This window comes from Eptatretus burgeri, chromosome 11 (genome assembly GCF_056783735.1).
Source record: "Eptatretus burgeri isolate ZD-2024b chromosome 11, Ebu_testis_v1, whole genome shotgun sequence".
Classification (NCBI taxonomy): Eukaryota; Metazoa; Chordata; class Myxini; order Myxiniformes; family Myxinidae; genus Eptatretus; species Eptatretus burgeri.
In genome coordinates this window covers 83,109,268-83,126,767 of record NC_140971.1, presented here as the reverse complement: position 1 = coordinate 83,126,767, position 17,500 = coordinate 83,109,268, and the positions used below count along the sequence as shown (strand labels likewise).

Here is a 17,500-nt window from a genome sequence, read left to right as displayed (position 1 = left end):
CCCCCCCTCCCACCCCTCCCTATCTACTTTCTCAATGATCCTCTTGAGGTTCTGTCATTCAAGCTTTTGGGCCTCCCTATCTGCAATGATCTTTCCTGGGAAAGCCACATTTCCAAGCTGTCTTCCAGTCAGTCACTGTCTGGGCATCCTCTGTCATGTAAAGTCCTTCCTTGGCACATCTGAGCTCCTAACCACAAACAAAGCTATCATCTGCAGCCTGATGGAGTACTGCTCTCCCTTCTGGGCTGGTGCTCCTGCCTCACACCTAGCTCTGCTTCACGCTGTGGAAACCAAGGCTTTTACAATCATTGGTATTTCTTGCAATGAAGCTGAGGGTGCTCAAGGTCTGCCAGAAACCCCCTTCGAGTGAAACTGCCAAAATCAAGAATTACTACTCACCTTCATGCTTTCATTCCTCCATTTTCCCACTGTTGGAACAAGCTCCCACACTCTTCAATCCCACTCTTCCCTCCAGGTCCTCAAAACTGCTGCTCACCACCATCTCATATCTTCCCCCATCCAAAACCATGATAATTTCTTCCCCCGTTAACCCGCCCCAAACCCACCTCCTTCAAATTCCCTGTTTTCCTTCCTGAAAGAAAGTCTCTGTAGTGTCCATCTTGTTTACCCTGTGTACCCTGTCCATCCCTTCAACAAATCTCCTAATGTCTTTGTTCCCTACTGTTTTGTGCTTGACTCTCCCACCCCTCTTGTCTTCTGCTCCCTTTGTTATATGTTCTGTGTGCTCGCTCTTCTACGAGCCTCGATAAATATATACAAAATAAAAATAATTTAAAAGTCATTTTTTGAAACCATCAAGTTGATTACAAATGCAATACATCTATCTATAATTCCAGCAATCTCTGTGTGTGTGTGTCTGTCTGTCTGCGACCGCCGTTTCTCGACAACCGCCAGTCCGATCTGATTGAAACTTGCGAGGAATATTGCCGGGGCCCTGCAGATGTGCCTTTTCGAGGTTTGATGTCAATCGGACGAGCGGTTCCCAAGTTACGGCCATTTTATTGCTTTTTTTCAGTGTTGAAAAGGTGTATATATGGCAGTTGAAGTGTCGTTCCACCTTACCACCTTGTCACCTTATCATGCCATTTTTTTCTCAGAATAATGACAACAGCATATTAAAAATAATAATAGCACAATAATTGGCAGTACACAATAATAGCACAATAATTGAATAAAAAGAATAACGTGATACAATGACCAATGTCTGTCAACCAATAACGACCTATATATTGTCTGTCCATCAGACAGGACACGGTGCTATGACGTCACGAATGACGTCACAATGCTTCCTCTTCGGATTGAAACTTGCCGGGAATATTGCCGGGGCCCCGCGGATGTGCCTTTTCGAGGTTTGATATCAATCAGACGAGCGGTTCCCAAGTTACGGCCATTTATCTGTCGACCAATGACAAGACACGGTGCTATAACGTCACGAATGACGTCGCAATTAATGTTTGTTTATTTATTTATTTATTTTTTTGCACGATTGACAGTCCGATCTGATTGAAACTTGCCAGGAATATTGCTGGGGATCCGCGGATGTGCCTTTTCGAGGTTTCATATTAATCGGACGAGCGGTTCCCAAGTTACGGCCATTTATCTGTCGACCAATATCTGCGAGAGAGGGGGGATGAGAGTGGGGGCGAGAGAGGAGGGGGGAGAGAGGAAGGGCGAGACTCGGGGGGGGGGAGGGGGGAGAGAGGAGGGGCGAGACTAGGTGTGAGAGAGGGGGGAGAGAGGTGGAATAGAGGAGGGGTGAGACTAGGGGTGAGAGAGAGGGGGCGAGAGAGAGGGGCGTCACAATTCAAGAGAGGGGAGAGGAGGGGGTGAGAGAGGAGGGGCGAAACTCGGGGGGGGGGGTCGAGAGAGAGGGGGCGTCACAATTCTTCTTCCTCTTATATATTATTTCCGAGTTTGTGTTTTCGTGTCGCGCTTTCTTCGACTTTGTTCTGCGCTCGAGTAACGTGATATTCGGCTTACATTATCTCAAAGACCATATGAGGTGCATGGTACAAAAAAAGTAAATAAAATGGTTCTGAAACAGTGAAATCATATTCCACTTACTGCATTAAAGTAAAATTACTACTGATACTCTGCATCAGTTCCTTTCTCAAACACACCCACCCCAACATGTCGCGCAGAGCGCGGCTTATGCTCGTTTGATATGACGTCACAATTGACGCTGGGGACCTGAGTATGTTTCCCAAGTTATGGCCATTTATGATACGGTTGGTCCGATCTAATTGAAATAATGCCCCAATCCAGTCGTCGTTTACGCCCCTACGGGCCCACCCCTACGGGCCATACTAGTTAAAGATAATAGAGGCTTCACTGATGTATATGCATCTGGGGGTATAATCGACTTTGTCCAGACATTCATTCTAACATTTTTATCCTCACAGGTGATGTTTGGAGATGGGAGACTGCTCGGCGAAAAGAGCTCTACAAGGAGTATTTCAAAGAGTTTCAGCGAAAACTGGAGGCAGCTCGGCCTGTTGATTGTGTCATTGTTATTGTCAACAAACAACTCACGTGTGGAACTTTTTCTTTCCCTATGAATACCAATACAAAATAGTACCTAGTTTTATTTTTTTTGAAAGCTCACAATGATTATTTATGCCTCTGCAACCAAGAGGTATTGTGGTTTCAGTTTGTCTGTCTGCCTGTGCATCTGTAGCAGACTGGTTACCGTGATAACTTGTGAACTGCTGAAGGGATGTTGGTGCATGTATGCACTGTACTACAAAGATTAACTGATTCAATTTTGGGTTCAACACGTTAAAGCTCATGAGCCAACCCCGCAAGAACGTGGCAATAATTGAGGCCGTTAAAGAAGTCTTTCTTCCTCTTTGTCTTTCTCTCCCAGTTTATCTTTCTCTTTCTCTCCCAGTTTCTCTTTTTATGGCCCTATTTTAAAACACAAAATGTGGTATCATTGAAGAGCAATTAGACAAATGGTGGAAGTGTCAAATGGTGACATTGTGTTGGTTGGAGTTGGCAACTGGATGCAATGCAGGTGGTTTGAATGAACAGGGGAAAAGATGAGAAGGCAGAAAATATAACAGCTTCAGATAGAAAATGATGGGAGATGATAGGCTTTCTAGAGCTCTCGAAAGAGTGAGATTGCATTTATTTGGTGATGCATTTCTGTGGAAGAAAAGGGAAGTAAGATGTTGTGATTAACAGTAAGCCTGGGTTTTGGGTTTTATTATTTTATTTAGAAATATTATAGTGATTGGCCTTTTGGTTTTCTTCCATCAGTACTTCCATCAATTGAGTGACCCTAGTTTGTTTGTTTGTTTATTGTCTGTGAATGCCCTTCCTTTTTCCTGGATGAGTTTAATAGCCATTGAATGTCTGTCTTGTAATATTTTTTTTTAATATTTATTTGACTTGTACTTTTTGTAATGTGTTTCATTGCTTCAGCTCTTTGTTGCACATTTTGTTCTGTCACTATGTCACCATTTTTGTTTACTTTCTAAGATTGGACAAGGAAAATATCACTAACTGTTGCTGTTTAAATGATCGATCTCTGTCTCTGTCTCTGTCTCTGTCTCTCTTCAGGCGTTATGCAGAGTCGGTGGGAAGACGCTTTCAGGAACTTGGACTTTCTGTGGACCTCATTTTCCTCAATAGTGAGGTGTCACTGAAGCAAGCAATGGATGATGTGACCCGTGGAAAGTCACCCTTTGCTATTGTACTCACTGTACAGCACGAAGTCTTCCGGTCATGCAACGTCAGCATCTTGCATGGTGCTGCGCAGGGTTAGTTCCTAAAGATTTGATTCATCTTATTATAATTTATGTTTCTTGATCTGCTCCCTTGAGGAAAGCACTTTAATATACCTTATCAACTCATGCTATTATCAACGATATCTTACTTGCTACATATGTTTTATTATATTTTGTGTACGATTTACTGTTTGGCAATGGCAGCGCCTTGTTTTTCTATTTTATTTTATTTTTCCAATAGCTCACCTGGACTTTAATCTGGTGGATATTGTGCGATCGAGCAGTGTCTGTGGGTGAGTCAGTCAGTGAGCCTGTAAACGCTTCAGTCATTGTGGATTGAACCAAACACATAATTTTGATGAAACTTGGCCACAACCTTCATTTCTAATGTCTAACGGTGTATTGACCACGTCAAAATTTGTGCTCTTAAGGAGGTTTATGGATGGTGGGGAGGTTTGATCCCCCCCCCCCTAAGAAAACAAATATATAGGTATTTGCTCTTTTCTGTGATGTACTAAAGTTTGTCCATGGCATTAATATCAGGGTCAAAGAGGGTCTTGTGGGGGGGGGGGCGGTTTAGTGACTATTGCCCCTGATCCAGATGCGCTTCAGGATACACGGTCCTATTTTTCTTCTTACATTTGTACTCCATTGTACATAATTTCACAATTGCTTTTGCACTTTGCCTGACATTCATTGTTGGAATAAACACTTTTACTTTCCTACAAGTTATCATAACATGTAAAACTAATGTAAATGCTTCAATTAATTGCTTTTGATAAACTTAATTGCCAACAGTTTTCTAATGTTTGTATCTGCAGAAATAATACACAAATGTGTGACCTTTTGTGTTTTCCCAAGTGCAGAATTGTGGGGGCACCTTTTCTTGCATAATAAAATTAGTGCATCTCACACAACATTCCAAGATAATTAGTTGCACCCTGTTGTCCCTTGTTAAAAGAGAAGCGTCAAACATTCGTTATAACCAGCCATGTTAAACCAGGAAGTGATTTTTTTTGTGTCTTCCATGTTCTCCTTCTGGTACCACCCTCTCGCACTCACCCTGGACCACTCTTAATTTCTTCCACTGTGTTGTAGTCAATAGCATGAGATCTCATACACCTTGTCTGTCGTCTCAAAAAATAGGATTATGCTTCCTTGATCATTAATTATTTTAATTTTTCTGAACCCTTTACAAACCAAACAATGGTTTTCAGTTTTGCACCTTTTACTTTGTTTTTTTTTAATCTCAGTCTCGGTCTGTGTTTCTCTCCCTCTCTCTGTCTCTCTCTCAAACTTCAGTCAATTGTTTCATCTCTCGGTCTCTCGACTAAGGTTTGCCTGATCGAAATTAAATTGCCCTCCCAAGACAGCATAGATCAAGGCACACAATCTTTCATCTGCTCTTCATTATTTTTTTCTGCTGTTCGATGAGAATGTATGGCACGAATATTGCTTTATTTAATTGTGCTTTACTCATAAGTGGCTCATCTGATAAACTTTGTTATATTATACCCACAGCATTGAAATCATCCCTTTTAATCATGGGTTACATATTATGAAAACACTCTAAATACTTGTGATGTAAAATTTGCCTTTAAAAATGTCCTTGATGCAAACCCTGGACTTGGTGCCTCTTGCATAACAATGTTTTACAAGTTTAGGGCCATCTTGTTATTTACAGAATGGAGTATGCCACATGTGTGCGTTTTGGGATGGGAAGACTTTTGTTGAGAGGCAAAAATTAATGGGAGAAAGAGAATGCATGGGCCAATGAGGGAGAGAAAGGAATAGTTTTGGAGGGGGGAGGGGTGGGTCAGAGTTCAGAGGCTGAAAGGAGTCGGGGGTATTGGGGGTTGTGGTGCAAAATATTGGTGTCCGTCTGTGTGTGTCAATGTTAAATCAACTTTATAAAGGACCCCTTTTGTTGCGTTGTTTTCAAATTGGATGCCCCTTCCCTACATCCCCTACCTTTTTGCATGAAGCAACCTGTATGAACACTTGATGCACCCCTTGACACACTTGTGTGAGTGCTCATCAGTAAGCTGTGCAACGTGTGAGACATTTTGATAAGCTGTCTGCTTGAATGCATTATTTATTCGATGATGAATGGTAAACCCATTCACATTACTGTGGTGGAAAGGGAAGTTGTTGTGGGGCCGGTATGAGGTGATGCTTCGCAAATTACCTTTGCCAGTTTGCTTTCCCGTTCGTGGCAGGAGCGAATCACATTTGCAGATTAACCCCACAGGAACAGAGGCCATAATACATTCTTTGAAAAGCAGTGAAGTGGCTTTTTCATCATACAGTCTGTGCTCGCACATGATTCCCACCATTTTGCCCAAAGCAATTCATTTCCATATTTGAATGATGTCATGTCTATGAAGACCACTTGTTAGTTCTGGATATATATTTTTTTGGTTGTTGTGGCACACTAGTTCACCTCTTCATTTTAAACTTTGATTTTGGAAAAGCAAGATGTTCCCTTAGCTATGTGCATGTGTTTTCCTTTTCCTTTATTTTTTTTTTTGGGGGGGGGGGGAGGGAGGTGGGGCATGGTTGGATGGTAGTGGACAGGAGTGACAGTTGATTCAAAAACGAGTTTATTCATGATTAGTTAATTTGGATAGGTCACATGATTATTCCATTTTAGTTTACTGTACTCAGATACTGATGATAGTCTTCATGTTCCAAAAAAAGTCAAACATTTCAAGGTGCTCCTGCAGCCATAAAATCGTTTTGCTGTGGCCCGTTAATGCCCCCAAAAATAACTAGCACTGCAGGAGTTATTATTATTATTATTATTATTATTATTATTATTATTATTATGTTTAATTTTCCCAAAAGTTAATTGAAAGTCATATCCTTATGGAGCACCATTGGTTATCATGATGTGTTGTGAACATTTATTGGCTCATAATTGACCATGCACAGGACTATGCACCTCTGTCACAGAGGGCTTCTTGAGGTTGAGACAGAAATTTGGAATTTGGCTTGGGTACCAGAAGACGATGGCTTCCTCTTTTTTTTTTTAAAACACTGTGGGATGTTAACATACACCAGCTGATGTTGCATCCAGACTAACCCCTCCTTTGAAGGACGGTGTAATTACCTCCGCCACCGAAGTTTGATGCAGGTTATGTTTTCACCCCTGTCTGTCTGTCTGTCTGTCTGTCTGTGTGAGCAGGATATCTCAAAAAGATGTGGACGGATTCGGACGAAACCTGGTGGATAGTCTGGGTATATGACCAGGAAAAAAAATTGATTCCATTTTGGGGAAGATCCAGATCTGGATATGAGAATTTTTTTTTTAATTTCTTAAGTGAATCTTCACCATTGAGATATGGGACAAAAAAAACTTTACAGTGTGATATTTAAAAAGCTGTGGACGAATTATGACAAGACTTGGTGGATGAGTTGTTGTTGGTGGCCAGAACAAGCCGATTAGATTTAGGTTAAGGTTTGGATGCAGTTCCGGCCTATCATTGGGCTACAAAACGTATAACCGTACAGTCTGGTGGAGGTATGCTCTCGACCGAGTGCCTTCTAGTTATTGATGCAACACCCTGCTTGTCAGATGGCGATATGACATTTTGTAATCTGACTTGGAATCAAACAGCCAAGATACCCAAGAGTCTGTGCACTATTTTTCTGCTCTCCTGTCAACCCTACCAAAGGCTGCGTTCAAAAAATACTGCTCGTTTAAAACGGGCTTGTCCCTTTGTAGCATCAAGACATGATTAAATCGCTATGATTCAGAATTTTGAATAAATTGCTTTGTGTTGATTACATAACAATGCAAGTTAAGGTTATGACTGCAGATAATTATCGTTGAGCGGGACGAGGTAGAGGGAAGGTGGTGCATCGTTTGGGTTGAAGGTGTGACCTTTCAGACGCTAATGGATAAAGTCATTTTTTGCAATGAAGGCCAACGATGATCATGATTTCTGCCATTCTAGTTGGAAATGTAGTGATCCTGTTTGAGCAAATTTCCAGAAATGACTAGCCTCAATGGCTTTCCATGAAGAATGCTTCGTGATTTGTCAATGGCAGAAGATCACTGAAATTTACATGAGAAGATCAACATAGTAAATTATTTTGTCTGCATGATGCGGCAAAACAGTTTGATATTGTTTGTTCTCTCATTCATTTATTTTCCGCGTTTGCTCTTGCGTTGCGGGGTGTTTTCATTAGCAGAGCACCGTAACATGCCACTGGACGATGCCCTGAGCCTGGTGTCAGTCAGTTTTGAGAATCTTATGGCTGGTGTGCGTGATGAGGAACGAACTTCTGCATCACGTCAAGCAGCATCCATGGCAGAGAGCATGCTGGAGCGTGAGCGCGAGCGTTCCCGGGCTTACGAGGAGACGTTGCGTGCACCGCCTGCCGTTCGTGCGCTCCTCTTCTTGGTAGTTGATGGGAAACACCTCACGGTGGAGGAGATCGACTGCGTGGTCGACTACCTTCATCTTCGCAAGGAGAAGCTGCTTGGGCATTCTCTCAACACAGGTGAGTCTGAGGTGGAGATGCATTCGCTTTTTTTCCCAACATAATCTGCATTGACTTTGGATAATAGCAGGTATTACAAATGTAAGTTAATCAAGAACTGGTGAGGTCTTGATATATTTATTGAAATGGGTTAGTTGGAGGTTCTGTTGCATGGAATTGTAATACTTTTTTCAGAATTTTTTTTTTTTTTATTTGGTTTTTTTTGTAGTGGATTTGATTACCCTGTTGTTATGAAACCATTATTCACAGTTTGTGTGATTCATTTTGGTATGTTGTTGTTTTCCTCAAACAGTGCCTTACTGTGTTTTTATTTTCATTGCTGTTTCCTCAAACTTGTTTTCCCTCATGGCCATCATTGGCTTGAATGCCTTCCTGTGATTACTTATTTTGATATGAAGACTCGATTATGGAATTTCATCTGGCGTTACTGAAACAACTGACCTCCAATTTGGTTTCATCTATAGCAAGGGATGCCACAATTATATGTACTTCTATCAATGTAGTTTTACCTCAAACAAATTTGCAATTCTATTAAGTTTGTACATGGTTATTGGAACACACGCACTTTTCATGAGGCATGCCTCAAGGTTATTCTTCACCTGACCATGAAACGTAATGACATGCATTTATGTTTCTTCTCTGATTTTTTTATTTTTTTTTTCAACCAGTGTCACACGTTTTATTCCTCTGATTGGATTGCAATACCTGCTTTTAGCTGTCAAAAAAATGTTTCCTCTGAGTGTTTTCTTTTCAAAGGAGACACAAATGCGATGGTATTCCAATATGCAGTCCTCACCACTTTGTGCCAGGTCTTAAATATTGATTGATATTTAGATTTGGGGGATTGATCTCAAGAACTTAAATATTGACTTTTGGTGAAATTGTTTTCTTCCAATCACTCGTTTTTGTTTTTGTTTGGGGGGGGGGGGGCAGGGTTTGTGCCTTTCTCCACTTTCCAAAAAATGATCAAAAACATCCGAGGACACGATTATATTGGTCCTGTGCCAATGATATGCAACAGATGAAAATGCTAAGATTCTCTGTTGACTTCATTTCTACTTTGTCGTCTTCCATATTATAACTATACGCGCTTTCATGGAAACGGCAAAATTTTCACTGCCACCGCTATTATTTCGTCTCTAAATTATCAATCACAGCTCCCTTATATGCGTGAGCCTTGTACTTTTTCTGCCACGCTGAAGCTAAATCATTGTTTCCTGTTTTGTTTTTATTCTGCACATGTTTTCTCTGAAGACTTCAAAACGATTTAATCCTCGTTTCATTTCAAATGGCATATTTGTGCCACCGACACAAACGCCAAATATGTTTCATTGCTCTGACAAACAAGATTCCATATATACATATATATCTTCATATTTTTATACGATATCCAGTCCGCAAGAGAAGCGTATAAACAAAGCTACGAACTAGATTTGTTTCAACCAATTTTCATTACGTTTGTATTTATTTAATATAAAAAAACAACAACAACAAAAAAAAACATTGGTATACATTATTTGTGTACTTCGGATGTCGTTGCTTTCTGCTATGCTATCATTCTCGGCAATGCCTTTCCTCATGCCCTTTTATTCCTGTTGTGTCAAACTAGGCGTCCCCAATAATGTGCCATCACTGTCAAGCTCGGCCAACCTGCTTCCTTCCCCAGCAGCTGCGGCTGGCACGGCCCCCTCTAGTGCTGAGGCTGCCTTTGCCTCCCACACGCCCACCTCAGCACCTAAGAGCAGTGGCACCAACCTCGTGCCTCCCACGGCACCCACCCCACCACAGGCTGAACTCCAGTCTAAGATCCTGAGCCTTTTCTCTGGAAGCTCTAACTTGGCAGCTCAGGCTAGAGCATCCCCTGCAGTCAATATGGCACCGTCCACCGCCAATACTATGTCACGAATGCAACCTCTCATGCCAGCTGGCCAGCCGTCTGCATCAAATCACAACAGTGGCTCGCGATTGAAGCTCTCGCAACAGTCAATCCAAGGTCCCGGAGGAGCGTATCCGTCGTCGGCCATTGGTCGTGCAATTCAACCAGGTGGTGCCGTTCAACCACCGGGTCTTGGTTTTAATAGTCCGCACGTGCAAAAAGCTCTCGATACACTGATCCAGAGCACGCCGGCACTATCGCAGCTCGTGAATACCACAACTGCATCAAATTACAATGCTGCTCAGTCTTCGGCTGGTGCTCGCATGGTGAGCTATCCATATCCTCGTTACTAGGCGGATAGATGTGTGGCGGAAACAAAGTCTTTGTTCAGGAATTTGGTTGTTTCGATGTTTTGTGAGGTGATTTACTGAGTCGGGCCAAGTCAAAACTTGGCCTTGAATTTGTTTAATCTTTCATTATTTTTTACTTGCTTTGTTTCATTATGAAGATGGCTATTGCATTGCTCAAACTAATAATTTAGTGTCGTCATTGAGAGCATTTTGTTGGAAAATGGAGGAGAAAATTATTCTTCGGTTGAAGATCCCACCTCTTGAGCTGAGTTAATATTTTCCAAACTTCATTTACAATAGTAAATTTTACTTTTGCTTTCAATAATGTTATTGTTTGAGTAGTTGTTTCAAAATATTAAAAATTCAAATACATGTGTGTGTTGTGTACTTTTTCTTTTTTTTTTATAATACCTTTTTGCTTTTCTTGCATTCGAAGACTCCTGAGCGTTATCATTCTCCCTTCCACAAACTTCTTAGCCCATTCAAACACATGTCATCTTGACACATTGCATTTTCATCGAAAATCCCGCTTCAACTTGTCGAAAATGTCTGTGCCGCTTACGTTTAGTTTTACCAAAAACTGGATTCTCTATTCCATTAATTTCTTGTTCATCTTATAATTACAACACACAATTTTAACAAAATCCAGTACGGCTACAAAACACAACCGATTGATACAACGGCTAACACAGTGCTGACGGGAAGGTTACGATGCACGTCCATTTACGAAACCCTTGTCGGTGTTGCTACCTGTCAAGGAAAAAAAAGCAAACCTCGGTCTGGAACTTTATTGTCGGACCTCGTATGTATTAGAATACAGAAATTGAACTGTGGAACAATGGTCAAAAGTGCTTTAAATAGCTGAGTCAACGTTTCGGTTATTTGGATCGAATTGAAGATGGTATGTGAGACTAAAAACTGAAACTTGTAAAGAGCCTCGCTTGAAGCTGACAATTAAGCATGTTGGAGGTTCAATTGAAGTTTGGGGATCCGTATCCTCAAATGGTGTTATGAGAATTGCTGCGAATTGATGGTATTATTGACAGTAGCAATTAAGTTAAAACTTTTAATCCTCCCTGCTATCCCTAGTGGTGCAAGACTTATTTGTCAAGACTTCATTTTGTAGTAACATAATGATCCAAAACACTCAGGTGGAATAATTAAAAAATAATTTGCAAAAGAAAGAGGAAGCTGGAGTTTTCATGTAGAGTTTTCTGTAGTTTTCATGTGGCAAGCTGGAATTTTCAGAGGAAACTTTCAACATGTGGAATGAACCCTCAAAGCTGAGACCCCAATATCATTGAAGCTGTATGAGACTATTTGGACAAAGAAAAAGTACAAATGAATCTCAGCAACTTTTCTGATCTTTGGAAGAAGCACGGACTCATCATTCCACACCATTCCACAAGTTTATAACAAAAATATTTGAAAATGTCCCAAGAAGAATTTCAATGGTTTTTGAAGGAAAAGGGTGAACATGCTCACTATTCGTTTATGTCAAGGTATATTGTTTGTAAATTTAGTTATTTGAATACAATTTTCTATTTGCATTGAACACAAAGTTTTAGTTTCCTTGCCATGCTATCCTCAGTGAGACATTTTTATTTTGTATGCAGCCTGTGGCTGCCGGTTGCATCATTGGGAGTGTGGCAGTGCAGCTGATGCAATGCCTCCTGTTTCCACTAAGCTGGTACTCATTTTGCTGACCTTGGAGGGATGACAGGCTGTGTCAACCCACCTGGTGGTATTTAATGGCACAAGGTCTCAAACCCAAGACCCAAAGATCTTAAGCCAGCCATCTTGACCATTAAGCCAACACCAGGTTTATTGGGGATAAAGGTGTATTTCGTCTAAATAGTCAGAGGTCAAAAATAAAAAATGTCTACGACTTTTGCACAGCAGTGTAGCTCCAGTAAGAACAGAATATGGGAAGACAAAATGGTTTGAAATTGTAAAAGAGGAATACTTGTTCAATCTATTTAGTGAGTACATCATGAGGAAATTCAACCTTGATGACATAGAGGCTCAAGTTAGGATTGGAGGAAGATGTATCAACAACCTTAAGTTTGGGGAGAGTATGCTGACGATACCACTCTGTCGGCAGAAATTGAAGAGGCATTAATGAAACTTTTGCAGACCATGAAAAAGCGAAAGTGAAAAAGCTGGTCTTTATTTAAACCTGAAAAAGACTAAAATCTTGTCAACTAAGAAGATAAACCCATTCAAATCGAGAGATGATTATGTGGAAATGGTGAAATGCTTCATATTCCTGGGTTTTCATATTGAACTGAGAATGTGGAGGAGAAATTGATAGACTGTTAATGTTCTGGAGAATGACATTGTCAATATTGACAAGATCAAGAAAGACAACGATGTGATTTATGCAAACCAAGAGGAGGCTGGTGAATGCTCTAGTTGTTGCAAAGCAATGTATAGATGTGAGCCATGGACAGTGAAAAAGAAGACTGACAGTTTTTTATATGTTGTGTTGGAGAATAATGTTTAAAGATTCATGCATCACAAGAACAACAAACATCAGTGTTTGAAAAAATAGACAATCATGTACATTAGAAGCACTGATGTTTAAACAGAAACTGTTATACTTTGGGCACATTGTGCATGCAGAAAATGAAAGTCAACCATCTTTGGGGAAGTCAACCATGCTCGGAATGGATGAAGAAGGAAGAGGCAGAGTTTGTTTTTCCTGGATGGGTGGGGAAAAGGCTGCAACCAAGCTGTCTCCAGCAGTTTTGGGAAGCAGTGCAGGATCAGGATGTTTGCAGAAATCTGACCAGCAATGTCGCCAGAAGTCGGCCACGCCGTGACTGTCAACTAAGAATATATGTACACTACCGGTCAAAAGTTTTAGAACACCCCCATTTTTCCACTTGTTACTGAAATTTAAGCAGTTCAAATCCAGTGAATAACTTGAAATGGTACAAAGCTAAGTGGTGAACTGCCAGAGGTTATAAAAAATAAGTTTAGTTTGCCAAAAACTGAAAAATAATGTAAATTTCAGAGAACAAGTAATGGGTTAGCAACTGCAGCTGTTCTGCAGCAATTCAAGTAAATTAAGCCTTGAAAGTTGATACAAAAAATTCCTACAGGTGTCCCAACTTTTGTTGATTAGTTACAAACCCTCTGTCTGTATAAAAGCACTGTTGGAACAGACTCTGTTGCTGCACCCTCTGAAGCATTATTTGGACAATACAGTAATCCCCCGTTTCTCACGGGGGTTACGTTCCAAAACTCCCCACGCTAAGTGAAAATCCGCGATGAATGGACGCCTCCCCAAAAAATCGACTCGTCTGGTCTGCTCGTTTGGCAGTGATTGGGTTTGAGGTGCCGGAGATCGACTCATCTGGTCTGGTCGGTTTTGAGGTGCTGGGTACGAGCAGTGCTCGTCCAATGGCGGCAAACCTTTTTCCTTCCCGAAGCATATATTGAGCACCTTAACCTTCTCCTGGAGCGTCAGAACCTTCCTCTGGCGCTTCAGTTCCTTGCCTGAAGCCTTCGAAAGGTGCAGGGCGTTTGGGCGGCATCGTAGGGCTTGGAGAAAAAAAACGTAGAAATTATTCGAAGTTCACAAGCGAAACTTTGTCACGTGCGTTGTGTGACTGGTCGAGCGCCACGCGTTATAATTTATTGCTTAAATAATTTATATTTTATATATTATTACCACGATATACCGGGGGAATCCGCAGAAAAAATTAGTTACGTTCCAAGGGAAAACCCGCGATGAACCAGGGGCGCGATAGGTGAACCGCGATAAAGCGGGGGTTGACTATTGCACTGCGGGAAGTAGTATATTGTTATCATAATGGTGAGAAAAAGACAATTAACAAAGGAAGACAGACAGACCATTATAACCCTTTAAAGTATAGGTCTATCCTTTAGAGAAATTGCAAAGAAGCCAAGGTGTCAGTGAGTACAGTTTCTGACACTATCAAAAGGCACTTGGAAACTCTGACAGGAAGAGGTCTGGCAGACCCAATGCCATAACACAATCAGAAGACAAGTTTCTGAGAGTCAACAGCTTGCGTGATAGGTGGCTCACAGGACAGCAGCTTCAAAGCACAGCTTAACCCTGGTCGAAGTAAAGAAGTCTCAGTTTTAACTGTGAAGAGAAGACTTCGAGCTGCAGGTTTGACAGGTCGAGTGGCAGTAAGAAAGCCATTGCTAAGATGGCAAAATAAGAAAAAGAGGCATGCCTGGGCCATGAAGCACTGCCAGTGGACTACTGAAAACTGGAAGAAGGTCTTATGGACCGATGAATCAAAATTTGAAATCTTCGGTTCATCACGCAGGGTTTTTGTACGCCGTCGAGTAGGCGAAAGGATGATTCCTCAGTGTGTGACACCAGCTGTCAAACATGGAGGAGGAAGCGTGATTATCTGGGGCTCTTTTGCTGCATCCAGAGTTGGTGACTTGCACAGAGTGACTGGCACCCTGAACCTGAACCAACTTGCACAGAGTGACTACAGCATTTTGCAGTGCCATGCAATACCCTCTGGTCTATGCCAAGTTGGTCAGGGGTTCATCCTATAGCAAGATAACGACCCAAAACATACCTCCAGTCTATGTCAGAACTACCTTAGAAGAATAGAACAAGACGGTTGGCTTCAAATCATGGAAAGGCCAGCACAGTCTCCAGACCTAAACCCCATCAAGCTAGTTTGGGATTAACTGGACAGAAGGGTGAAAGCAAAGCAACCTACAAGTGCAACACATTTGTGGGAACTTCTGCAACAGTGTGGGGAAGACCTTTCCGAACAATATTTGATTTCCATTGTAGAAAGAATGCCACAAGTTTGTTCGTCTGTTATATCTGCAAAAGGTGGCTACTTTGATGAGTCCAAAATTTAGATCAAGTTTTGTTCAATAAAACGATTCCATGATTTATTTTTTATCTGCAATTGTTTATTTGTTCTTTGGTTTAATTTCAGAGTACATTGAAACATTAAACATGCTTAACTTTCAGTAAAAACTTGAAAAATGGGTGTGTTCTCAAACTTTTGACCAGTAGTGTGTATATATATATATATATATATATATATATATATATATATATATATATATATATATATATATATAAAACATGCGTACATATACACACGTCGTGCAGGAGGCCCTCGACTTACAAATGGGCTGTGTTCCGAACAATTGTTAGCAAGTCGGAACTCGATTTTTCCTATCGACTATTTATAGATGGTGGTTCGGTTCTTCAACCAAGTCAAGAAAGCCTATTTAACACGTAATTTAATACATAATTAAACTGAAATGTGGTTCATTTACAATAAATGAGAGTAAATTATACCCATTCACTCCCCACAAATTGCAATAAATACAATTAATAAAACATTCTGTAAAATAAGTAGAGTTTTGGTAGGAGCGCTTGCTGCACGACCTGCCACCAACAAGTGTTGGCTGCCGTATGAACACATTGTCTCTGCCCTGCTGTCCACCAGTCGAGAGGTTTATTCAATCAAAGAATAAATATTATATTCAATCAAAGAAGCACACTGACTGACACGATGCTGACTGACATCATGTACATTAATTATGCCATTTATTTGAACATGTATACAGCAAACCATCAAATATCATGGGGGGTTTGGTTTCTGAACAATTCCGCGATAGTTAAAATTGTGATCATGGAAGCCAACGGGAAGGGGGGGGGGGGGGGGGTTGGTTCCTTGGCTGTGAGGAAATATATCGAGAAATATCAACAGCAGCCAGAAATAAGCGCATCACAATTGAAATATACATGTAAAACATTTATATAATACATTCTTGCATTGAAATTAACAAGTGAATTAATATGTAGAATAAATTGAACGAAAACAAGAATTTTACTTTATAAATTTATTCCAAAACACCAAGGTGGCTGAGGATAAACATATTACGTATTGTCCGTACTGTACTCTGCCGTAAATCGAAAATACAAGACTTCGCTCGGAGATGACGCCAATGCTCTGGGGGGAGGGTGAAAGTTACAAAGATGTGTATGCAGAACTTGTGATGGCTGTTGGATCATCTCAGTCCTGTGTGCTTCGTGGAATCATTGGTAAAGCTGCAATGATTTCTCCCATAAAGCAGTCCACTCAAAAGCATTTTCTTTTTTTTTCTGTTTGGTCCTCAATCCAAACATTAAGTGCTTTCAATAAGAGGATCACTGGACTGGAATGAGACTTTTGCGCATTGCTGCCGGGAACACTTGAACGGATATTTGACTCGACATTTACCACAGTTCATTCAGTGATTCCGTAACGGTTGAACTTGTAGATCTTGTATTACAGGATCTCCGTATGTCATTTCATGTTCAATGACGATTCATAATTAAACTTAGTTTCATTCTTTTATGCTGGTCGAATTACCACAACGGTGCGTGAGAATCAAGAAAAGGCTCGTTATGGGAGGAAATTGTTTATACGGACACAACCAACAACTCATCTCTGCTCAAAAACCGCAATTTGCCGAAATGAAACACGGCCATAACCGAATGAGAACATAATAGGTTGCTCACAATTGGTGGAAACCCATGATATTATAACCTGCGATATTTGAGGGCTTACGACATATCCACTACATGTATTATATATATATATATATATATATATATATATATATATATATATATATATATATGTACTATATATGTACTATATATATGTACTATATATATATATATATATATATATATATATATATATATATATATATATATATATATATATATATATATGTACTATATATATATATATATGTACTATATATATATATATATGTACTATATATATATATATATATATATATATATATATATATATATATATATATATATATATATATATATATATATATATATATATATATATATATATATATATGTACTATATATATATATATATATATATATATATATATATATATATATATATGTACTATATATATATATATATGTACTATATATATATGTACTATATATATATGTATATATATATATATATATA

The 17,500-nt window shown here is 40.1% G+C and overlaps 1 protein-coding gene across 5 annotated transcripts in view; it reads left to right on the top strand.

The window, feature by feature from the left end:
* Positions 1–17,500, top strand: part of LOC147017500 (nuclear receptor coactivator 5-like) — a 178,887-nt gene that overhangs the window by 76,557 nt on the left and 84,830 nt on the right. For 2 of the 5 annotated variants that reach the window (XM_085847210.1, XM_085847212.1), the window contains 4 exons: positions 2,424–2,553; positions 3,586–3,785; positions 7,947–8,261; positions 9,871–10,859. In XM_085847210.1, the coding sequence (XP_085703336.1) occupies positions 2,424–2,553; positions 3,586–3,785; positions 7,947–8,261; positions 9,871–10,490 (1,265 nt within the window). In that variant the 3' untranslated portion in view covers positions 10,491–10,859. Of the gene's footprint in view, positions 1–2,423; positions 2,554–3,585; positions 3,786–7,946; positions 8,262–9,870; positions 10,860–17,500 lie in introns of those variants that run through there. The other 3 variants (XR_015049532.1, XR_015049531.1, XM_085847211.1) reach the window with 2 other exon arrangements.